General features: G+C 44.5%; 2 protein-coding genes across 3 annotated transcripts in view; one reads left to right on the forward strand and one right to left on the reverse strand.

Annotated features, from left to right (window-relative positions):
* COG5 (component of oligomeric golgi complex 5) overlaps positions 1 to 17,488 on the reverse strand; it is a 342,545-nt gene extending 325,057 nt beyond the window's left edge. The window contains exon 1 of one of the 2 annotated variants that reach the window (XM_033957896.1): positions 17,397 to 17,488. In XM_033957896.1, coding sequence (XP_033813787.1) covers positions 17,397 to 17,475 — 79 coding nt within the window. In that variant the 5' untranslated portion in view covers positions 17,476 to 17,488. Of the gene's footprint in view, positions 1 to 17,175 lie in introns of both variants that reach the window. The other variant, XM_033957897.1, reaches the window with a different exon arrangement.
* A 1,590-nt stretch (positions 17,489 to 19,078) lies between these two features.
* LOC117366890 overlaps positions 19,079 to 25,070 on the forward strand; it is a 108,407-nt gene continuing 102,415 nt past the window's right edge. Inside the window, exons 1-3 of the mRNA XM_033958866.1 lie at positions 19,079 to 19,317; positions 22,591 to 22,604; positions 22,713 to 22,782. Of these exons, the coding sequence (XP_033814757.1) occupies positions 19,079 to 19,317; positions 22,591 to 22,604; positions 22,713 to 22,782 (323 nt within the window). The remainder of the gene's footprint in view (positions 19,318 to 22,590; positions 22,605 to 22,712; positions 22,783 to 25,070) is intronic.

Raw genomic sequence — 25,070 nt, forward strand, 5'->3', positions numbered from 1 at the left:
CTCTAACAAGCTGCTCCATAAAGCAATCTTGTGTAGCCTCCAGGAATTCTATCTCCCTAGCGCATTTTGAGCTTCCAAGACTCCAGTCTATCCCGGGATAGTTGAAGTCTCCCATAATAACTGTTTTACCGCTTTTGCATTCTCGCTTCATCTCGGCTTCCATTTCTTCAACGATATCCCCGATTTGCCCGGGTGGACGATAGTAAAGGCCCATCTTTATTTCAGGCCCTTTCCTTCCTGGTATTTTAACCCATAGCGATTCCAGCTTGTTGGTCGTCTCTGCTGTGTCCATTCTTATCGATTGTATGCTTTCTTTTATGTATAGGGCTATTCCACCTCCTTTCTGTCCTGACCTGTCCTGGCGATAGAATTTGTACCCCGGCAGTGCTGTATCCCATTTGTTTTCTTCATTCCACCATGTTTCAGAGACTCCAATGATGTCTATGTCCTCTGCATTGGCCATGGCTTCTAATTCCCCTATTTTGTTTCTTAGGCTCCTTGCATTGGTATATATGCAATTTAGATCCTGGTGTTTTCTTGTCTTCATTTCCTTTCCCTGCGCTTCAGTCTTTAGCTTCTTCTCTTGTGCTATAATCCTTCTAACCTCCTCTTCCTTCTGGGTTAGTCAACTCCTGTAATTTGCCCATTGTTTCTTCCCAGCCTTTTGCCTTTTTTCCCCTTAGTATCTTCACGGGATACCTTCTTCCGAATCGTCGACACTTGGTCGACTGTCGGCTTTCCCCTTCTTCTTAGTTTAAAGCCTGTTCTATTCCTCTCCTGATGTTGTTTGCTAGAAGTCTAGTTCCCGCCGCGCTCAGGTGCAGTCTATCTCTCCTGTAGAGCTTGCTCTTGCCCTAGAACGTTGTCCAGTTTCTCACAAAGTGGAATCCTTCTTCCTCGCACCATCTCCTCATCCACGCATTTATTGACTGTAGTTCCTCCTGTCTTTTCACATCTGCCCTCGGTACCAGTAGGATCTCCGAGAACGCTATCGTCCGAGTCCTCATCTTCAGCTTCTTTCCCAGAATCTTGAACTGTTCTATCAGCGTGCTTCTTCTGTAGTCTCTCCTGCAGACATCATTCGTCCCGATGTGGATCATTACTGTGATCTCTTCCGTCTCTGCTCCTTCCAGGATCTTTCCAATTTTGTCCACGATGTCCTTGGTTCTTGCTCCTGGGAGACTAGTTGATCCTCTCTCCCTCCTGCTATGTGGCTGTCCACATGCCTCAGGACTGAGTCTCCCACTAGGATCGCTGACTTTCCTTTCTTTAATTTTCACTTCGGTCTCAGGTCAATGTCCTTGGAGTGCTTTGCTGCTTCTTCTTCTATGTCCTCGGTGTGCTTCGCTGTTTCTTTTTCTTGGCATCGACTTGCCATTTTCTCCCCCTCATACGGTGTTCCTCTGTGGGCGTCTTCTTTGAGGTCATCTGCTTCTTGTTCTCCCTTCCATGTTGGTGTTGGTGTAATTTCATCTTCCATCTGGAGTTCATTCTCTTCCACCCTCCTCCTGTAGGCTTCCTCAATGAATTTCTCAAATTCCCTGACCTCCTCCTCAATGTGTCTCCAGCTGTGCTGATTGGGTTCTCCTTAGTGTAAAGTCCTTCTAGCTCCTTTATCTTGTCCTCTAGTCGCTTAACTTCCTTCTTCAAGCTTTTCAGCTCCTGACACCGACCACATACATATGCCTCCCCGAGGGGAGGTAGTCATACATATGACAGTCTGTGCAGAACACTAGATAGCTCATCTTCTGGTTTCTCTCTGCTTCCATTGTCATTCCTACTTTAAGATAACAGTTAACAGTTTACGGGTGACCTGCTGATGTTACGTATGTAAGTGCCCTCTGTGTCTGCTTTGTGTCCTCTCTCTCTGTCTTCTGCTGGTGGCCTCTCTCTTTCTCTCTGCCTGCTGCTGGTGTCCTCTCTCTCTCTCTCTCTCTGCCTGCTGCTGGTGTCCTCTCTCTCTCTCTCTGCCTGCTGCTGGCGTCCTCTCTCTCTCTCTCTGCTTGCTGCTGATGTCCTCTCTATCTCTCTCTGCCTGCTGCTGGTGTCCTCTCTCTCTCTGCCTGCTGCTGGTGTCCTCTCTCTCTCTGCCTGCTGCTGGTGTCCTCTCTCTCTCTGCCTGCTGCTGGTGTCCTCACTCTCTCTCTCTCTCTGCCTGCTGCTGGTGTCCTCACTCTCTCTCTCTGCCTGCTGCTGGTGGTGTCCTCACTCTCTCTCTGCCTGCTACTCGTGTAGTGACTCGCCCCTTCTGAAGGCCCTTCGCAAAGGCGCTCTCGCTAAGGGGAGCGCCTTTGATGCTCGCCTTTGACGCGCGCCGAACGGCTGAGCGCTGTTAGCTCCTCCCCTTTTAAGAGGGAGCTTCGGATCGGTGCTTGGCTGATGTCAGAGGGGTTGGCTATCTCTCGTCTCTGCCCCTCACTCCTGCCTGCCCTGCTTCTCCGATTCCTTCCTTCTTTCTCTCCTCTCTCAGCTCCTCTTCGCCTGCCTCGCGTCTTGCTCCTGCCTGCTCTGCTCACTGGGCTCTGATGTTATCGTGCCTTGGCTCCTCCCCTTTTAAGGGGGAGCTTCGGATTGGTGCTTGGCTGACATCAGAGGGGTGGGTGGAGCTATCTCTCGCCTCTGCCCCTCACTCTTGCCTACCCTGCTTCTCCGATTCCTTCCTTCTTTCTCCCCTCTCTCAGCTCCTCTTCGCCTGCCTCGCAACTTGCTCCTGCCTGCCCTGCCCCTGCAGCATCTTTCCTCTCCTCCCTCCTTCCCATCCCCCTATGCAGCAGAAGTTTGCTTACCTTCTATCCTATCCTCCCTCCCATCCCTCGTGGAGCATAATCTTTGCCCAGCTTCTATCCTTCCCTCCCTCCCATCCCTTATGCAGCAGAACCCTTGCCCAGCTTCTATCCATCCTTCCCTCCCTCCATCCCATCCCTTGCGCAGCCGAACCCTTGAGCACCCCTCCCCCATCGTGCAGCCGAACCCCTGATGACCCTCCATCCTTCACTCCCAGACGACCGCGAGCGAACTCTACCTTCAACCGAAGCAGCGCCAGGCCGGCAGCACTCTAAACAGGCTGCTTGGCCTTGTCCATCGGGGATTTCACTCTGCCGCATTACTGAATCAGGCAGCTCTAGTGTGGACTTTAAATTTAATACAAGCAGTGCTAACAAGTGCTCAGTTTGGAAAAGCAGAGTAATGTGGTTCAAAGGTTTAGTTTTATGTAGTAGGCAGATAGATGGCAATAGACTGAACAAGTTGAAGGCATTTTAAAAAGTAAAGTGGCAAACCAATATATAGGGAGTTACGGTAATCAAGGTGAGTAATCACAAAGGTGGAAAAAGGGTACAGATTGCTGGTAACCATTCTTAGTTTCTTAGTGACTTCTTTGCACGGTTCCCAACTGCCCAGATAAGAACAAGATTCATCAAAACCAGAAGTCCGGAGTCAGTCATAGGAGAAAACACCCTCCAGGGATTCAAGACAAAGTTAGACAAGTTCCTGCTGAACTGGATCATATGCAGGTAGAGCTAGTCTCAGTTAGGGCGCTGGCTTTTCACCAGAGGGCTGCTGCGTGAGCGGACTGCTGGACACGATGGACCACTGGTCTGACCCAGCAGCGGCAATTCTTATGTTCTTATGACTACCATCTAGCAAATGCCACTTCTATTCATCCCCTCTACCATCCGCTCCAGTTCACAACCTATATGGTCCTTCTGCTACCGATAAGGTAAGGCAGTAGTAGTCTATCATCCGGCAGATCACTTAATCCGCAACTATAAGATCTAACAACACTTTTCGTCGGAAACAGATCACAGATAGGGCTGCTCTTATTTAAAGCAAGTTTAATAGATGGGGCACACTACAATAACATTATTCAAAGAAATATGGCCTCTATCAATAACTAATGTCTCTTAGTAAAACACACAAACTTAGATCCCAGGGAGGCTTTAGCACCAGCAATGAACACCACTTATTAATTAATTTATTAGGTTTTATATCCTATCTTCTCCAAAGAGCTCAGAACGGATTACAATTTTACATTCATAGTGTTACAATGTACCATTACATAAGGTTATTCTATGAATATTGCCTATGGTTACAGCTTATCTTGCATGGAGTTACAACTTTACGAAATTACAAAATTACATAAGGATATTTTTTGAACATTGCATAGGATTACAGTTTATCCTGCATGGGGTATGACTTTAGAATCAAGTGAATGATACAGTTAAGGTGCCTAGTATGAGAAGTCTGTCTAATAATACAGTCTAAACACATAAGTTCTGCTGGAGATTATCGAGCCTAGCATGTATGTGAAACACAATTTGGCTACCCTGTTGTTCAGTGTAAGGGCATCATTTATACATAAATGATTAACATCTTCTAGTATCAAATACTTTAGTTGCGGTCCATGGAATATTTAACAGAAGCAAGTATGGAAAGATAGGGTAGGGGTTAAGGTTGAATGGATAGGGATAGGCAAAGATGAAGGTTTTTAAAGTTTAGAAGTCCCTCAAGGGATCTGATGTGTGGAAGTAGGTTATTCCAAAGGTTTGGTAGGAAATGAGAGTAAGATAGTTTTCAAGCTGTTCAGAGTGGGAGGGAGGTATTTCTTTTGTATGGTTCTATTCTCTTATGAAAATGGTGGTTGAGGGAGTTAATGTTGTATGGATTCTGATTGATTATAAGTGCATATATGATTACCATTATTTGTTTAGATATTGTATTGCATTTTTGTTAGCTTTAGATTTATTAATAATAAGCTGTTCGGAGCTGAAGGGTGTATCCTGAGGGTATATGTACGCATATTTTACCCTAGGAGCAAAGCGCTCTCCTTGGAGTGTAGAGAGGAAGTTTGTGTGAGAAGTTCTGGGTACCATGTTGTGGAAGGATTTGTATGCTAGCACTAGGCCTTTGAAGATGCAGTGTTTGGTTATGGACAACCAATGGGTCAAGGTCAGTGCTGAGGAGAGGGGATCATGGGCTTATAGGTTTTTCAGTAGCCCGATTGCTGCATTTTGAACTCGCTGGCATTATTGGATGTTTTTTGCTGTTAGTCCGTTGAATAATGCATTGCAGTAGTCCAGGCATGAGAGGATGAAGGCATAGAGTAGTTGGGTGAAGTAGCTTCTTATCTTTTGGATACCATTATACCAGAAGTCTCAAAAGTGATTATGGGCAATAGAAATAGAAAACCCTTCCCCCAACAAAAAGGAAGATGATTACATACAAATAGAATATATAGAATATATATATATATATGTGAACACAACATCAGCCTGTAATAAAACCTTGATCCTGAGCGATCTGATAGCTAAATACCAAGTTGGTTTTTAGCATGCAAGACAGAAACATGGATTGCGGAAGATAACTCCCCAGTACTAATTAACCCATTCCTTCCAAGATACAAAGTGATTCATTGCCCCAGAAAGACAAAGAGAGGCGGAAGTCTGCTCATATTATATAAATCATTTCTTTCATTAATGTTATTAAATAGCAATAATGAAAAGTGATCTGCAGTATGGAAAATCAGGAAGGAGAAAAAGACTTAGGAATATTATTAATGTACAGACCTCCTAGTAACTGGAAAAAGGTAAAGGATAGACTGTCTAATCCAGTGTCTCACAAACTTTGCCAAGCCGCAGCACATTAAACGCGGTGGCCGCAGCTTGAGGCATCCTCAACTATCTTACAATATACAGGATACAGACAAAAGATGTCTGCCTAGCACCGGCCATAGTTCTTTACAGCTGGTGTCACCATCTAAGCACTACTGCATAACCTTTGATGAGCATGAAACTCTGAGTATATCAATTCTGTAGGAGTCATAGCCCAGGTCACCTTTAAGGCAGCTGTGTTTTATTTGAAAAAGAAATATGAAGGCAGAGCAGAGCATTGTGGATACTATAAACCACTCAACAAAATTGCACTTGTTTTAATAAGTCAGACATTGTTTTGAAAGAGTAAGTTAGTTGATGTGAACACAAAGAAATGTAATTTACAGCTTCTATGGCTTTGACAGATAATTTATCCAACCACATAGCAAATTCTGGTCAACAAGGTTTCTCTGCCAGCATGCTCATCAGAAAGAAAACAGTAGCACAGAAGAATGATCAGATAGCGTACTGCTCGAAATTTGACAAGAACATGTTTTGTGAAGCAAGGACCTTTCTCCAAACCACAGGTCAATGCGCAAAGAGGAGGCGTGAACCTGAGAGCAATAAGTGTAAATCCTCTCAGCAGGATAAAACTTCCTCCACAGATCAGAAAGATACCAGTGGCGCAGCAGAGACAAAAAACTGTTTCTATCCACCTTCCCATATTGAACCTTAGGGGTAGAGTCATCTAATTTAGGTTTGAGCGTTAGATTGAAGTCCCAACCCATTAATAAAGTTCCTTCCAAATTCCTCTGAATACTAAGTTCCAGTTTTTTGAGGAACTCCCCCTGGTTTTTGTTGAGCACATAGACATTAACCAGAGTAACGCAATGGCCCCTTATTTTGGCCAATAGGATAAGAAATCTCCCAGCAGGATCCTGAATCACCTTTTTGCAATCTACCTGGATCCCCTTAGCAATAGCTATCCCAACACCCACCCTTTACAATATTATGTACAATTCTGGAGGCCGCACCTTCAAAAAGAAAAAGGATGGAGTCAGTCCAGAGGAAGGCTACTAAAATGCTGTGTAATCTTCATCATAAGGCGTATCGGGACAGACTTAAAGATCTCAATCTGTATACTTTAGAGAAAAGGTGGGATAGAGCTGTTTAAATACCTACATGAGTTGAGTCTCTTTCATTTGAAAGGAAGCTCTGGAATGAGAGGGCATACGATGAAGTTAAGAGGTGATAGGCTCAGGAGTAATCTAAGGAAATACTTTTTTACAAAAAGGGTGGTAGATGAGAGGAACAGTCTCCCGGAAGAGGTGGTGGAGACAGAGACTGCATCTGAATTCAAGAAAGCCTGAGATAGGCAAGTGGGATCTCTTAGAGCACAGGTGTCAAAGTCGGTCCTCGAAGGCCAGAATCCAGTCGGGTTTTCAGGATTTCCCCAATGAATCTGCATGAGATCTATTTGCATGCACTGCTTTCAATGCATATTCATTGGGGAAATCCAGAAAACCCGACTGGATTCCGGCCCTCGAGGAGGGACTATGACACCCCTGTCTTAGAGAGAGAAAGAGATAATGGTTACTGCGGATGGGCAGACTGGATGGGCCATTTGGCCTTTATTTGCCATCATGTTTCTGTTTCTATATGAGTGTACTTGATCGGCAAGGATGGAGAGATACCCATATCGGTTGAGAGTGTCTTCCAGAGGTATCAAGGGACCCAGATCATACCAAGAAAACATTCCCCAGATCATAACGCAGCCGCCACCAGCTAATGTACAATCAACGATTGCTGGGTTTTTGTTCTCGGTAGTTTTACGCCTTACACGCCAATGTCCATCCGTTCGATGGAGCTCAAAACGTGAGCAACCCTCTGCTAGTCGGTACAAATTCAATGTTGGTACTACTGTGCAAATTGCAGCCATTTTTTGCAATGAACCCTCATAAGCATGGGTGCATTCACCAGCCGTCTGCTCTGCAGCCCCATTTGCAATAGGGTTCGCTGCACAGTTGTTTTGGACGCACTTCTGGAAGCCTCCTGGTTCGTTTGGATGGCGAGTTGATCCATAGTAGCGTACCAATGACTTGCTGCCCCACAGTTACCACAGTTACATTCGGCCACTCACAGTACACTTTAACCACAGCAACCAGTGAACAGTTCTCAAAATCTGCCATTTCTGAAATGCTGCTGCCCTTGGCCCTGTAGTCAATAATCATGCCTTTTTCAATATCTAATAAATTGTGATTTTTCCCCCATCATAACCATGGTTGCTATATTGGCATTTTGCGAACATCCCACTTTATATACCCACAAAGTCTGCGTGCAACATGTGCATTCATTCACTGGCTGTGCGTTCCTGATGTCAGAGGTAGGTGGCGGTCATAATAAAATGACTTGATTGTGCATACGCCCACATGAAACAGGCTACTATTATTAATGTTTCTTTTCAATGTTCATCTCAAAATTCATCAACCACACAAAAAAATATACAAAAATTCCATTCTAATATTAAGAAGAATAGTACAGACTCGCCAGGACAAGAAGAAGAAGAAACCTACTATCTTGTTAAGAACTGAACAACAGCATGAGTTTTGCTTATGGAACCAGTGCCAGTCCTAACCGACTGTAGTTAGTCATTCATCTGGCTCTCCTTTTTTTTATTTTCACTTAAAATCAACTATAGCCACAGGAAATCACTATCACCTGCTTTTGTTTTCCTAGCTCTGTCACTTCTTAAAAAAAACCCAAAAACAACCCAAACCTAATTTCTCTCAGTTTCTTAGATGGTCATTTTGACCATTCTGTCATTTACTGATGCAAAATGAAATTATTAAGGGATTTTTTTCTGTTATCTGTATAAATAATTCTCCAATCTATTTCCCAGAGTAAAACTGAAACAGTTCCCGAAACAGATGGCATTATAGCACTTCCAGTTGAAACACAGTATCATGACTAAATTGACTAAAAATTGGCAACAGAGTGTAAAAAATTAAATTACTTGTCCATGCTTACCACTATCCACACTAACCCTTTCATTTACTTCAAGCACAAACAATGCAGTCAGATGCTTTCCCCTATATGCCTTCCTTTCTCTGAAAGATAATGCCATCTTATACATTTAACTAAAAATAATGTTTTTTTCAGGGGCGGGGGAGGGGGGTCTCAATATTCCTGCACTAAACTCAGTTTTCTCTGGTTAGAGCAGCAGACTGAAACCTAGGGAAGGCAGGGCTGACGTCCTGAGGATTGTTCCTTGTGCCTTTATGCAAGTCATCTCACCTTCTGTTGTCTCTGATAAAGAAATAGAAAAATTATGTTCTTACCTGTTAATTTTATTTCCTTTAGACGCATCAGATGACTCCAGAGACCAGTGGGACAGCACATACCTACCAGCAGGTGGAGATAGAGCCCTGATTTTCAGGAGTATATCTGGATGGAACTCCCTCTTGCCAATTAGTACTGATCTTGCCCAAGCAATGCAGCTCAAAAACTTTCCCATAAGAGAACAAGAACAATAGCCAATCTATACCAACCCTAGCACTCTTTCCCCCCTCCCCCGCCGCCACTGGAGTCATCACCGAATCTAGCCCGGGTGGGGCTCTGGATTCATCTGCTGTGTCTAAAGGAAAGAAAATTAACAAGTAGGGCAAAATTTTTCCTTCCTTAGTGCCGGCAGCAGATGAATCCAGAGACCAGTGGGATATAGCAAAGCCAACTCATACTGGGTGGGACTAAAGTGCGGCCTCTGCAATGACTGAAGCCCCGAAAGACGCCTCTGCTGGCTCAGCCAAATACCTAGAGAAAGTGTTTGAGGATGACCATGTGGCCGCTCTGCAAATTTCTTCCAGAGAAAAACCCCAGGATTCTGCCCAAGATGTAGCCATTGCCCTGGTCGAATGAGCATGGAGGGCTTCCGGCAGCCGTTTACCTGCTACCAAATAAGTGCAAACAATAGCCTCTCGGACCCACCAAGCTACTGAAACTTTTGAGGTTGCCAGGCACTTCCTAGGTCCTGAAAACAGAACAAAGAGATGATCCGACTTTCGAAAGTCATTAGTAACCTGAAGATAGTGCAAAAGAACTCTACGCACATCCAATAAATGTAAAGACGGAAACCGCGACCCCCACTCCTCTTCCCTAAATGCCGGAAGGAAGAGAGCCTCATTGACGTGAAAAGGCAAAACCACCTTAGACAGAAATGAAGGAAACCGTCCGAAATCAAGACACACCACCCCCCCCCCCCCCCCCCCGAGTCCAAAAAACATAAGAATGGATCTCTGCCAAGACAGGGCTTGCAACTGACACACGCTTCGCCGAGGCCATAGCCACAAGAAAAATTACCTTCAAGGTTCCATCATTGATCGTCACGGTACTCAAAAGTTCGAAAGGAGCCTCTATCATAAGAACATAAGAATTGCCACTGCTGGGTCAAACCTGTGGTCCATTGTGCCTATCAGTCCGCTCACACGGCAGCCCTCTGGTCAAAGACCAGCGCCCTGAGACTAGCCCTACCTGAGTACGTTCCGGTACAGCAGGAACTTGTCTAACTCTTTAATCCCTGGAGGGTGTTTTCCCCTATGACAGACTCCGGAAAAGCGTTCCAGTTTTCTACCACTCTCTGGGTGAAGAAGAACGTCCTTATGTTTGTACGGAATCTATACCCTTTCAGTTTTAGAGAGTGCCCTCTCGTTCTCCCTGCCTTGGAGAGAGTGAACAACCTGTTCTTATTTACTAAGTCTATCCCCTTCAGTATCTTGAATATTTTGATCATGTCCTCTCTTAATCTCCTCTGTTTGAGGGAGAAGAGGCCCAGTTTCTCTAATCTTTCGCTGTACAGCAACTCCTCCAGCCCCTTAAACATCTTAGTCACTCTTCCCTGGCTTCTTCATGTACGGCGACCTGTGCTGGATGCAATATTCCAGGTGAGGGTGCACCATGGCTCGGTACAGCGGCATGATAACCATCTCCGATCTGTTCGTGATCTCCCTTCTTTATCATTCCTAGCATTCTGTTCGCCCTTTTTGCCGCCGCCGCACATTGCGTGGACGGCTTCATCGACTTGTCGATAAGAACTCCCAAGTCTCTTTTCCTGGGAGTTCTCTCCAAGTACCACCCCGGACATCCTGTATTCATGCATGAGATTTTTGTTACCGACATGGATCACTTTACACTTATCCACGTTGAACCTCATCTGCCATGTTGATGCCCATTCCTCGAGCCTGATTATGTCACATTGCAGATCTTCGCAATCCCCCTGCGTCTTCACTACTCTGAATAACTTTGTATTGTCTGCAAATTTAATCACCTCACTCATCGTTCCAATGTCCAGATCGTTTATAAAGATGTTGAAGAGCACGGGTCCAAGCACCAAGCCCTGCGGCACCCTATTCCAGTCCGAGTATTGTCCATTTACCCCCACTCTCTGTTTCCTATGCTCCAGCCAGTTTTTAATCCACGTAAGTATTTCACCCTCGATTCCATGGCTCGCAATTTTCCGAAGTAGTCGTTCATGTGGAACCACCTTCAAACTCCAATCTGGACATGGTTTCCGCAGCGAAGGCCTAATTCTGTTTACCCCCTTAAAGAACCTTACCACATCTGGCTGAGACCCTAAAGAAGTATTTGACACCTTACCTCTCTAACAGGCGATAAGCGCCACCTAAACTCAAAGGAAATTGCATGCTAACCCTTTGGAAACCCCTTCTTGCAAAAGAGAGAATATGAAATAAGGAAGCCTGAAAGGGTGAAATCCCTCGCGAGCCATACAGAAAGAATCCACTCAGGTTTGTTTAATCCTTCCTACTTCACCAGAAGGCTCTGCTGCCCCCTTCAGCTTTGTTCCAAAGCAGGTGATAGCCACTTCTAGAAACACATGTGAAGGAAGGGTACGAGGAAATTTCCCGGAGAACAAGTCTGTTCTGCTCCGAAATTATAACAAACATGTTAAACAATGGTTGAAACAATCATGTCAAACAGAAAACATTAATGGAGCTCAACTACTACTACTACTATTAATTATTTCTATAGCACCACCAGACGTACACAGCACTGTGCAAAGTCACTGCTTGAGAACTTACAATCTAAACAGACAAGACAGACAAATAGGATAGAAAAATTATGTTCTTACCTGTTAATTTTCTTTCCTTTAGATGCAGCAGATGAATCCAGAGACTAGTGGGATAGCACACATCTACCAGCAGGTAGAGATAGAGAAACTGATTAACAGGTGGTCCTATTGGCTGGAATGCTGCTTTTATCTTCAGCATTGCTCCTTGCACAAGCAGCGGCAAATCTTATGTTATGTTCATCAGGAACCAGAAATATGCTTAGCATGTAAAAAATGTCTTTACCATAATAAATTTCAAAGGTAATAACATAGAATACCACTACCAACTATAACAAAACTTCTAGAACTCCCGAAAACATAATCCAAGAACCAATATCCAGCAAGGGCAGGGCTCTGGATTCATCTGCTGCGTCTAATGAAAGAAAATTAACAGGTAAGAACATAATTCTTTAGCAACAGCATCAGATAAATCCAGAGACTAGTGGGATGTAGCAAAGCAATCCTCAATCTGGGTGGGAAGCTAACGCCGGCTCCGCAATAACCGAAGTACCAAAAACAGACTCCGCACGCACTGCTACATCTAACCGGTAAAGCTTAGAAAAAAATGGAAACCAAGTCAGAGCCTCTAACACTGGAGGGAGGGTCAGGCAGGGACCAGGGAGAGGGGGGGGCAGGTGTAACCCCTAAATCTGACACCATTCAGCCGGACACCCCTGTCTCACTGAAGAGAAACCTCAACAGGAGAATAAAATTGTCGTCTCATTGAAGAGAAACCTCAACAGGAGAAATAGCATTGCTCAGTCACAGCCAGAATTCAGGAGCTAGTTGAAAAGGGACCGTCCACCTGCTGGAGATACATCATACTGAAGATTAAGGAGGTGTGCCAGCCAATAGGACCACCTGTTAATCAGTTTCTCTATCTCCACCTTCTGGTAGATGTGTACTATCCAACTAGTCTCTGGATTCATCTGCTGCTGTTGCTAAGGAAGTCATGGATACTGTTAAGGGGAACATTTAATCTGCTGGCTGAGTTGGTGGGCAGAGTGTCCTTGCAATGGACTCTTCTTCATGTTCTTAATGTCTGACTGGCATCCAACTGACAGGTTTGGATGTGAACATTCTGAGCGAGTCAGTAGGCAGACACAAGAAATGACAGGGTGGTGGTCCAGAATGACACCTATCTATTAGAAAAATATTAGCAAGGTAAGAACCCAATCTCTTTTTCTAGTGCAATAGGTGTGTTATTCTGGGCAGATGGGATGCACAAAAGCAGTCCCAGAAATACTGAGAAGGACCACTGCACCAGCGCAGGACCCAAAGGTATAATCCTCCCTTGCTGCTAAATCCACTATATATACCTTGGAAAATGTATGTAGAGTGGACCAAGTCGCTGCCCTCCAAATCTCCTCAGGGGAAACCACCTACTTTAGGAGACCTGGAGGCACAGGAAGAGGGATTGGTCACAGAACAGGGAGGCCGATTTAAAAAAAAAAAAAAAAAAAAAAAAAGGAATCGATTCACTCGAAATGAATCGGTGAATCGATTCGAATCAGAAATCGGGAAGCACTAGTATGGACAAGCCATGTTGGAATGAAAATGACAGAGGCTGTAAAAAGAAAGAGAAGGCAAACTGGTGGGAATTTTAGTGCTTCCATAGTTTTTCTTTGAGCCATGAGTTCTCCCAGGGGGAGGGGGAATTCTATAATAGGTGCTCAAAACTAGGCACCAAAAAATCTGCACTAAGTGAGATTTGCCTATAAAATAGGTAGTTTGCATGCAAATTTTTCTCATGCATATTCATTAGGGATATCTTGAAAACCCGACTGGTTAGGGGTCCTCCAGGACAAGTTTAAGAACCACTGCCCTAGGCAATTGTGCCCATGACCCACTACTATGCTTTGTTTTTCTTTTCACAAACATGATAATGGTGGTTATTTCAGAAGCCCTATTTGTGGTCTGCACATATAAATACTGGCATTTACATATGCATATCAAATAAATATAGAAAAACTGATTTTAGAAAGCCAGGTTTTAACAGCAAATCATAAAACATGCAAAAGACAAGGAAGCATAATTTGGGCAAACAAAATAATACACATGTATTCCCCATGTCAGAAGGGGAATGCATATCTCTGAGCAACCAGATCAATGTAGGAATTTAAACCTGCTCTCAGGCATATCTAGGTTTTGGGCAGAGTTCTACAGGAGAAAGTTTCAAGTTTATTAAAATTTTGATAAAACGCAAATCAAGACTTCTAAGCGTTTTAAAATTTGTATTAAAAAGGGGAAAACAATGGACAAATAAGTACCAGCTAAACAATATTTCACAAACATAAAACAATAGGAAAATAGAGAAGGATGCCCCCTTAATCCACCTGTTCCCCTTCTCCTCATGAAACTGATAGGACTGCATGACTGCGGGATCTGTACTTACGGTAATTGATAGAGTCAAAAATGTAAGACATAGATGTCTAAGCTACAGCACGCTCATGTGCATGTTCTGAAAATATTAAATATTCATATGCAAGTGCCAACATTAAAGATGTACTGTATATGTATGTTGCCTCCACTGCACATAGTCACATCCATTCATGTATTCTACATTTACATTGGATGCAATACTCCCTAAGGATTGGCCAGGTGCATGCAAATTTTTTTCATGTGAGCAACAAGTTCTAAAAAGGTTTTGTCGTGTGATCAACAAGTTCTACAAACCAACAATTTTCCAGATTTGCAAGTATTTTTGTGAGCAACACTCCTAAAATGTATAAGCAATTTCAAGTACTCAGCTTAGAGGGAACATAGTTTGACAGGCCCTTTCAAAAATACTACCAGAATATGGCTTGTCCTTTCTGGTGTTTAAATTTTGTTTTGTATGTTCTTTCTAAAATTTGCCTTCACATGTGTCATGTTAAGTACCACCAATAATTTGAAAAGTTGGCTCCTATGAGTGTGTAGAGTAGTGCTGCCCGATTCGAATCGGTTCACTGATTCACTTCGGGTGAATCGATAAGAAGGGAAAAAAAAAAAAAATTGACTTCCCGATTCGGCTAACCTTCCCCCCTCACCCTCACCCAGCTGGTGTCTGGCTTCCCCCCTTGCGTCCTGTTCCCCCCCCCCCCCCGGCATCCAGTTCCCCCCCTGGCCTCCCTGCACCGTCTACCTTAAAGAAGCAACCTGCAGACAAGATCGCGATGCTAGCGATCTTTGCACTGCTTCCGAGCTGTTTCCTCTGCCGCAATCCTGTCTCTGACGTTAGAGAAGGGGCGGGACCGTGGCAGAGGAAACAGCTCCAAAGCAGTGCAAAGATCGCTAGCATCGCGATCTTGTCTGCAGGCTGCTTCTTTAAGGTAAACGGTGCGGGGAGGGCAGGGGGGAAGTCGGACACCAGTGGGAGGCAAGGGGGAACACGCAGGCCTTGCTGGAGGGGGTGTGTGTGAGCAGTCCTTCATGGTGGTGGGTGAGGCAGGCCTTCAGAGGGTACAGGCAGGCAAGCCTTCAAGGAGGGACAGTCAGGCAGGCAGGCCTTCAAGGCGGGACAGTCAGGCAGGCAGGCCTTCAAGAGGGGACAGGCAGGCAGGCAGGCCTTCAAGAGGGGACAGGCAGGCAGGCAGGCCTTCAAGAGGGGACAGGCAGGCAGGCAGGCCTTCAAGAGGGGACAGGCAGGCAGGCAGGCCTTCAAGAGGGTGACAGGCAGGCAGGCAGGCAGGCCTTCAAGAGGGTGACAGGCAGGCAGGCAGGCAGGCCTTCAAGAGGGTGACAGGCAGGCAGGCAGGCCTTCAAGAGGGTGACAGGCAGGCAGGCAGGCCTTCAAGAGGGTGACAGGCAGGCAGGCAGGCCTTCAAGAGGGTGACAGGCAGGCAGGCAGGCCTTCAAGAGGGTAACAGGCAGGCAGGCAGGCCTTCAAGAGGGTGACAGGCAGGCAAGCAGGCCTTCAAGAGGGTGACAGGCAGGCAGACAGGCCTTTAAGAGGGTGACAGGCAGGCAGGCAGGCCTTCAAGGGGGGGACAGGCAGGCAGGCCTTCAAGGGGGGGGACAGGCAGGCAGGCCTGGTGTAGAAGTACACAGAGGGTGGGAGGGAAGGGGGGTTCAAAGAGACATGCATATGCCGGACTTTGGGCGGGAAGAAATAATGGGTCTAAAAATAGAGGAGAGGGAGAGAGATGATGGACAATGGGATTTAGGGAGGGAAGGAACAGAAAGGGAGAGAAGTTGGACACAAGGGATGGTGTGGAGGGGGAATAGAGATACTGGATAGGAGGGTAGTTGGGAAAAGAAAGGGAGAAATGGTGGACTCTGGGGTGGTGGGGAAAGAGGGAGAGATGCTGAATGAAAGGGTAGTTAAGAAAAGGTGGATCTGGAGAGGGAGACGAAAAAAAGGAAAGATGCCAGACCTTCGGGGGAGGGAAGGGAAACGGAAGGGGAGGACAGAGATGGCAGATGGATGGTTAGCAAGCAAGTTATCAGAAGACAACCAGAGCCTAGGACCAACAAGATTTGAATAATGACCAGACAACAAAAGGTAGAAAAAGTAATTTTATTTTCTGTTTTGTGATTACAATATGTCAGTTTTGAAATGTGTATCCTGCCAGAGCTGGTGTTAGACTGCAAACGTGAGCTAGGATTTAACAGAGAGAGGAAAAGTCTTTTTTGTTTATTTTGTTTACACCGCAGCGCCAGTGTGGTTAGGAGAAGGCAAAGGTGATTAAGAGGCTATAAAATAAACCCACCAGGATGTTTGAAAAAAACACCCAATTGGGCAGGAAAATTGAATCAAATCGGAAAACCAATTCAATAGGCTGAATCGAATCGAAATTTTTTTTCTGAATCGGGCAGCACTAGTGTAGAGGGACACAGTCTCAATAGGTGGGAGCTCTTGCTTTTTTGCAAAACATATCTGAAAAGGAACCTATTCATTTAGCACAATTTTTATATTTTTGTACAAGCAAGTTCCCTGAATACATGTACTGTATATGCATAGCATATATAGAAGACAGTCATACACTTCATTAAAAGTAAAACCGATAACAATACAGTAGTAAAGTTTCTTAGGCTACACTAAAGGAAAATATAAACCTTCAGGAAGCTCCTCTACCCTCTTAGGAGCAGCCAAGTTACTAAGAATATAAAAAATCGCCTAACAGTAATGCTCAATGGTTCCCTATAATCCATAAATTCCTGATTGAAAACACTAAAGTGATTCCATTATAGTTTCTCTTTGCCAACCTCGTTCCTGCAAAGTACTGCAATAGCAACACACTTTCCCGTTAGAATCCATTTCAACCTGTCCCAAACCAGTATAACACAACTTCAACAGGTAAGAGAGTGAATTTAAGCAGAAGCATCACTAATAAAAAAAAAAAAAAAAGAGCAACCAAACAAGAGCCGTACGACGGGCAAAAGTCAAGTCACCGAGGTCTCTGGCGTCCCTTCGTCCCCATTCACTAGGCAGGCTAACGTGACTTGAGAGGAGGACAACACTAGAGCCGCGGTAGCTCCACTCACCATCTTGGAACAGTTCCCTAACGTCCACTGGAGTTGCGACGCTGGCCATGATTTTCGACTACCTGCCACACACCATCCGCGTTGTCAGCATCCGGGTGTGACGTACATACCCCGCGCCCGACGTCTCTAACCACCCGCACGCTTGGAGTCTGGGAAAGGACCGGCGAAGGGTTCCTGGTTCACGACCAATAACTGAGGAGCGTCTTGCCTGCCAGAGGTACCTGTCTCGCGGCCAGTAATTAGGAGGTGCGCGTGGCTGCGGCAAGGACTTGTCTCGTGGGGGAGACGGTTGGAAATCATAGGAACCAGCTCGGGGGTGGGAGGGTTTGATCACATCCAGTATGGAATAGGCTCATTGGCTGTGGTCAGGGAGGGGTAATTTACCTTGAGTTTAGCAAAAAAAAAAAAAAACCCACGTCATACTGAAATGGTGGCTCTTTACGAAAGAGGTTGTTAGGTGGGCTGTTGGTTCTTTCCTTCTATGGCCGGTGGCATTGTAGCTATAAGGTAGTTAATAATAGTTCTTTTTAATATCTTATGCTATGATAACGAATAGTCGGTTTGCTTATCATATGGAATATGGATAATGCAGGATGTGTCAGGATCCTCCAATTCTGACCCCAGGAAGTGCTGTATCTATCTGGATTCAATACCCTTCATCACCTATAAGGCAGGAAACATCCAATCTTGCAGGATGTGTCCCCCTGGATTCAGCACCTTTCACCACCTATAAGGCAGGAAACATCCATTCCCTGCACTCCTTCCCCATCAGAAGCACGGGATATGCAGGATGTGTCAGGATCCTGCGATTCTGACCCCAGGAAAGGTTATATCCCCCTGGATTCAGCACCGTTCTCACCACCTATAAGGCTTCTGATGGGAAAAGAGTGCAGGGAATAGATGTTTCTTGCCTTATAGATGGAGAAGGGTGCTGAATCCAGGGGGATACAGCCCTTCATGGGAGGTCAGAACTGCAGGATCTTGCTAGATCCTGGATATCCTGCAGGATTCTACACATCCTTCAGGATCATGGCAGGTCCTCTGCTTTTGATAGGGAAGGAGTGCACGGAATGGATGTTTCCTCACTTATAGATTGTGAAAGATGCAGAATCCAGATGTATACAGCCCTTTTGGGGGTCAGAATTGCAGGATCCTGGGAGATCCTGCTGGATACTAGCAGATGCAGTGCTTTTGATGGGGGAGTACAGAATATGGATGTTTCCTGCCACTGTGTCCCCTCACCCCTTCACTTCACTTTGTCTACTATTTATTTTGCTTCTTTCTGGAACATATTGATTGTATTTTATGCCTCTTTCAGTCCCCCACAATCACTCCCTGCAGCAGCTTCCACTATCTTGCCTATCATTTAGGTCTGTTACTTGCACCAACTGTTTTGACTCATTTTCTGTCATTCTGCAGGAAGTCCCCTCCCCTTATGCTGACATCATTGGTCCTTCTCTGCCAATCCCACCCACAGAAGAAAAATACTGCATCATAGGGCACGGGACTTTACAGAGACGGGTGAAAGAGCATGGGGATTCCCTACTGAAAGACAGCCTGCTGCTGTCATAAAAGAGCATTCCATTCTTAAGGTGATCTACCCTAGATCCTGGAGATCCTAGAAATCCTGGTTTTACCAAGACCCCTTGTTAGCATGTGCACACATACAAACCAACTTGTGCACACATGCAGTACAAACAAACACACAGACATACCTGTCCACAGGGATAAATATAATTCTGGTGCACAGGGCATACGAGTGGGTTAACTCCTTTAACCGGGAGCTGTGCAGATGGTATCATCTACAATTTATTCAGTTCCGCCTCCTTCGTTGGTGGGCTGTACTGACTCTCTTCAGTTTTTCCTTCTGAAAGTTAAGGTGTCTTTCTGATCTGCTCAGAGTATGTATTTTATTATTTTGGGGGTTTATAATCCAAATCTGGAGGCTTTTGGTGCTCAAGAAGACCCCAGTAGCCTAGGGAAAAGGCACAGACTCAGCAGCAGTCTGCAGCTAACAGGGCAACCCTCCATTTGTGGAGCTTGGGGTCCATTCCCCTGGAAGCTAGGCTTGCCCCTGATTGATCAGGTGCTTGAGCACAGGTTATTTGGCTCATGGCTGTCTGGGATGGGCAATAAGCACAAGTACAGCACAATGAGTACCGTATTTCCCCATATATAAGCCGTGCTTATATATGGGTTTTGCAAGCTGGCACAGTGGGTGTAGCTTGCAAAACTGGGGCGACCTGTACAGTTTTTAAAAATCATCTCCCCCCCCCCTTACCTCCCTCACTGGACTTGCTGCTCTTCAAGTTGCGACCAGCGGTGCGGAGCAGGAGAGATCCTTACGACTTCCAGCCCAGCCCCATGCTGCTTCCTGCATGTTTTTACCGTCGGTTCTCGTGGGACAAGCACAAGATACATTTTAAGGATATTGTAAGGATTGATTATAATTAATAATTTGTCTACTGAAGAATAGGGTGGGGGGGAGGGGGGGATTAATTTTAATTATATAAAACTATAGGGTTATATTGGAGGGAGAAGTTATATTATGAATTAATGAATGTATGATTAATAAGTAATATTACAGTGTATATGTTTGTATTATAAATCACTTGTTGAAAGTTTGAAAATGAATAAAGAATTTAAAAAAAGGATACACGTGTAGCTTTCACATGTAACTTGCATGTGTAACTTGTAGACATACATGTGTAACTTGTACGTGTAAGTTACATGTGTTACTTGTCTATAAGTTATGCATGTAACTTAAGCATGTAAGTTACATGTGTAACTTATAGACGGTTATAAATTACACATATATCTGTGGTATGTAGGTGCTGACACACTGGCTCTGTGTCTGACACCTAACATATAAGCACAGCCTATATATGGGGACATACGGTACTCAATGTGCTGTACTGGTGCTTATTGTCTACTTCAGCTCATACTGCAGCTAGAATCTGAAGAAAACCATAGCCTCAAACAAGCATATGAAAGGGTCCACAACACTGCGATCTTTGGGCTGCCAGTCGTACTGAAGTCAGACTGAGACCTCAGACCTCCATAGATCCACTTGTTGCAACGGGGGAAGGGAACACAGACTGCACATACTAAAGCCTGTCCCAGACAGCCATGAGCAAATAGCCTGTGCTCAAGCGCCTGATCAATCAAGGGCAAACCTAGCTTCCAAGGGAATGGACCCCAAGCTCCACAAATGGAAATGCAGGCTGGCTAAAAAGATTCCCTGAAGGGTTGCCCTGTTAGCTGCAGACTGCTGCTGAGTCTGTGTCCTTGTGAGCACCAAAAGCCTCCAGATTCGGATTATAAACCCCCAAAATAATAAAATACATACTCTGAGCAGATCAGAAAAACACCTTATCTTGCAGAAGGAAAAACTGAAGAGAGTCAGTACAGCCCACCAAGTAAGGACGCGGAACTGAAGAAATTGTAGATGATGCCTTCTGCACAGCTCCCGGTTAAAGGAGTTAACCCACTCGTATGCCCTGTGCACCAGAATTATATTTATCCCTGTGGACAGGTATGTCTGTGTGGATCTCAATACAAGTCAATGAGGATCCTGAAGATCCTAGAAATCCTGGTTTTACCATGTTCCACTGTAATGTACCTGAATGTAACTCTCCTTGAGCTACTACTAAACTTGTTCGGTAACCCCCACACCTAATTGTCACTGTGGCCATATTTTCTTTCCTGGGGGTACACTTAGCTTCGCAGAAAAAAAAAAATTTAACAAGTGGGAACTGGTCTTTTCGGAAGAGAGTGTGGTGTAGTGGTTAGAGCTACAGCCTCAGCACCCTGAAGTTGTGGGTTCAAACACCACACTGCTCCTTGTGACCCTGGGCAAGTCACTTAATCCTCCGCTGCCCCAAGTACATTAGATAGATTGTGAGCCCGCTTTGAGTGTGGTTGCAAAACTACAAAAAGGCAGTATACAAGTCCCAATCCTGATTGACTTATTTGTAACATCACAGTATATGTACAGTCTCTTACTCTGTTAACCGCTCTGAACTGTTATGGTACTGCGGTGTACAAAAATAAAGTTATTATTATTATTATCCTTGGGATTACAGGCATATAATGTATGGTAATGTATTTTTCATGTTATGAACTGAAGACCCTGTACAAATCCAAATTTTTTTCCTTCACTTACTCACATATAGAAACATGGTATGGTGCATCAATTTCCATGCTAGATAAAATGATCTCAAAATACAGATTATGCTTAACTGAGAGAGGCTGATGCTCAAATCTGGGCACAAAAGTGCAATAACACAAAAGCCCATAATGCAGCAGAAAGGAAAAAAATAGCAAAAGAGAGGCTCAAAATAAATCATATGCAAATGTTATACATGGTAAATTTGCAGTAACAAATTGAAAGTAAGGGGAGGACTGTGCCTGGCACATGAATACAAAGGTTTTGCAGCATGCAGTTCTTGTATGCATGCCCAGACAATACTATAAGTCAGGGGTAGGCAATTCCGGTCCTCGAGAGCCGGAGCCAGGTCAGGTTTTCAGGATATCTACAATAAATATGCATCTCAAGGAGGCAATGCATGCAAGTCCATCTCGTACATATTCTTCATTGTGGATATTCTGAAAACCTGACCTGGCTTCGGCTCTCGAGGACTGGAATTTCCTACCCCTGCTATAAGTGAAAGCATACTACTACTTAACATTTCTTTAGTATTGTTAGATGTACACAGCACTGTATACTTAACATATATTAACACTGTTCTGCACTTTTAACTATGTGCCTTTCAAAAATTGTTTGCACTTTAACTGAGTGCAGAAAAACTGGCACCAATATGTGCTTTCACTTTTGTTTTGCTGGGACTCATGCACATATTTATTTTCTCACTATTAGTGCTTAAAATTTGCACTGGTTTCCTTCTGTGTATAAAAGAAGACAAAATCCACAGTTCAGTGTGAACAACGAAATCTTCTGATCTGGTGAAAACATTTTGGCATTTTAGGCCAGTGTTTCTCAACTCGGTCTTGGATTACCCCTTTGCCAGTCAAGTTTTTAGGATATCCACAATGAATTTGCATATACTGCCTCCATTATGCAAATGTATTTCATGCATATTCATTGTGGATATCCTGAAAACCTGACTGGCAAGGGGGTACTCCAGGACCGAGTTGAGAAACATTGTTATAGGCCATCATTTACTTCTACAAATTGCAGTGCTTATTCACCTCGTTAACAGTCATTTAAAAACAATTTGTGGCCTTCTTTAATGTACACATTAAAATCCATACTAAAGCTTTTTGAGCATTTAACGCACAATTGTTTGTGTGCAAATCCAGTACTGACTACTTTTTAAAACTGGTATTAGTTTTCAGCATCAGCCCCTGAATTTATATCTAAAGATTCACTATCATTTCTTTTTTCTCTCACAGTGCATTACTAGAAAGTAAGAAAGAAGATGATAGCCTTTTTAAAATGTTTATTTCAGACTTGGGGAAAAAAGATCAGATTATCCTAAATAGTGATTTTACTGAAGACCTGCCATGCCACTGAGAAAATCTAATGGACTTATTTCATCCTGGTCGTACTATAAAAATATGTGCCCCTATGGTGCGATATTCAAAGTAAGTATTAATCACACATTTTACTGTTCTTGCATAACAGTGTATGTGTTTTCTTGGTTTCAGAGTCTTATAGAAGTTGCTTTTAGTTCTTGGATCACTGCAATGCACATTGTTTTGAGTATGACAGGTCTCATTAAAAAGAATTTGCAAGCACACCTTGATAAATTGGCTATACATGTAACATCATATGAACTCCAAAAGGAAGCTCTCTTGGCACAGTGCATTAGCAGTAATTTTGCGAGACTGAGATAATATGAGGGAATTAAGGTTTTTTATATATATACCGCTTGGTGTATTAAGCAATATACAATCAGGTACTCAAGCATTTTTCCTATCTGTCCCAGCGGGCTCACAGTATGTTTAATGTACCTGAGGCAGTGGAGGATTAAGTGACTTGCCCAGGGTCACAAGAAGCAGCATACCCCAATTTAGGAGTGAAGTTCTTTATTGTCATAAGATTTGAAGTTGGTAGCGGGGTCTGAATATCGTGGCATCTCCTTGAAACAGCACTTGCGAAACGTGGATCCATGTCGAAGTCCTGTTTAAACGCCTAAACGATATGAAAAAGCTAAGTTTGAAAACTAATTTATTTCATAGAATTAATATATAAAACTAAGATTATTTAACATAAGGAGGAGCAGGGATTTGACCAATGAGGAGGCTAGCTACGCTATGAACTCTGTATCTAACAGACTTGATTCTATACAGATGTAGCCGCTGAGGTGTTATCCCATAGTTAAAAAACAAGAGAAGTTGAGAAATTGAGTATACAACAAAAGCATGATGAACTTTCTATTATGAACTTTAGAGATATATTAGAAAAAAGTACAGTGGTACCTTGGATTACGAGCATAATCCGTTCCAGGAGCATGCTCGTAATCCAAAATGCTCGTTTATCAAAGCGAGTTTCCCCATAGGAAATAATGGAAACTCGCTTTGATACGTTCCCACCCCCGAGGCCAGGGCGCTGCTCCCCCCCCCACCCCCGCGTGATCCGGCACCCCCCGTGAGAACAGGCACCCCCCGCCCGACCAACTTTAACTCACCCACCCCCCGTCTGGCACCGGCACGAGAACAGCCCCCCCCCGCTCGCAAAGGCCCCCCCCTTGAATCGGCACCCCCCCCCCCCCGCGAGAACAGGAACCCCCCGCCCGACCAACTTTAACTCACCCCCCCTTTGGCACCAGGCACGCAGCCCACAAGTGCCGGTGCCGATGTAGATCTTCTTCCCAGTCTCTGCCGGCTTTGAGCATGCATCTGCGCATGCTCAAGCCCTTCTAATTCTCCCTCTCGCCGAGATTCTCGGTGAGAGGGAGAATTAGAAGGGCTTGAGCATGCGCAGATGCATGCTCAAAGCCGGCAGAGACTGGGAAGAAGATCTATAAGCGGCACCGGCACTTGTGGGCTACGTGCCTGGTGCCAAAGGGGGGGTGAGTTAAAGTTGGTCGGGCGGGGGGTTCCTGTTCTCGCGGGGGGGGGTGCCGATTCGAGCGGTAGGGGGTCCTTTGCGAGCGGGGGGAGCGATGCCGGTTATCGAGGGGTGCTCGCAAATCGAGTCAACACTTGGTTTGCAAGACACGTTTTGCGAGAATGTTTTGCTCGTCTTGCAAAACACTCGCAAACCGGGTTACTCGCAAACCGAGGTTTGACTGTATTTATGAAGTTCTTTAAGCTCATATGAATTTCAATTGAATGAGGATATTTTTGATGTCTCTATAAACCTCATTATAGTTGGACTTTAAAATAAATTGCCATTACCTTGCATATTATGTTCTTTATTGTCATAGCCTGCACAAAAATTAACCTATTTGGCGGCATGGCTCTGGAATAAATGCACCTCTATTTAACTGATTCAAGACCTTTTCCTGAGAAACAGAGTTCACACCCTTTCATGTAATGATCTATTTCTTTAAATTACATTTAAACTTTTTTTTCACGTCTACCAGTACCTCTTGAATGTTTGATTCTGAAAGAAAAAAAAGTGTATGTACTGAAAACAATAGTTCAAAAAAATAGCATACTGAAGTTTAAGGGCTCCTTCTACTAAATGGTGGTAGAGGTTTCTACCGCGGGTCATCAAATTAAATGCCCCGATGCTCATAGGAATTCTATGAGCATCAGAGCATTTACCTCTTCGGCCCATGGTAGAAACTAGAGAATGACACGGTGACAAAATTCATCACTGTTCCCGTCCCCGCGGATAACCGCGGGAAACCATCTTCATGTCATTCTTTAAGGAGAGAGGGAAGAATCAGAGTATGAATGGCCACAACCACTGACCCTCAAGC

The sequence above is a fragment of the Geotrypetes seraphini genome, chromosome 9 (genome assembly GCF_902459505.1).
Source record: "Geotrypetes seraphini chromosome 9, aGeoSer1.1, whole genome shotgun sequence".
NCBI lineage: Eukaryota > Metazoa > Chordata > Amphibia > Gymnophiona > Dermophiidae > Geotrypetes > Geotrypetes seraphini.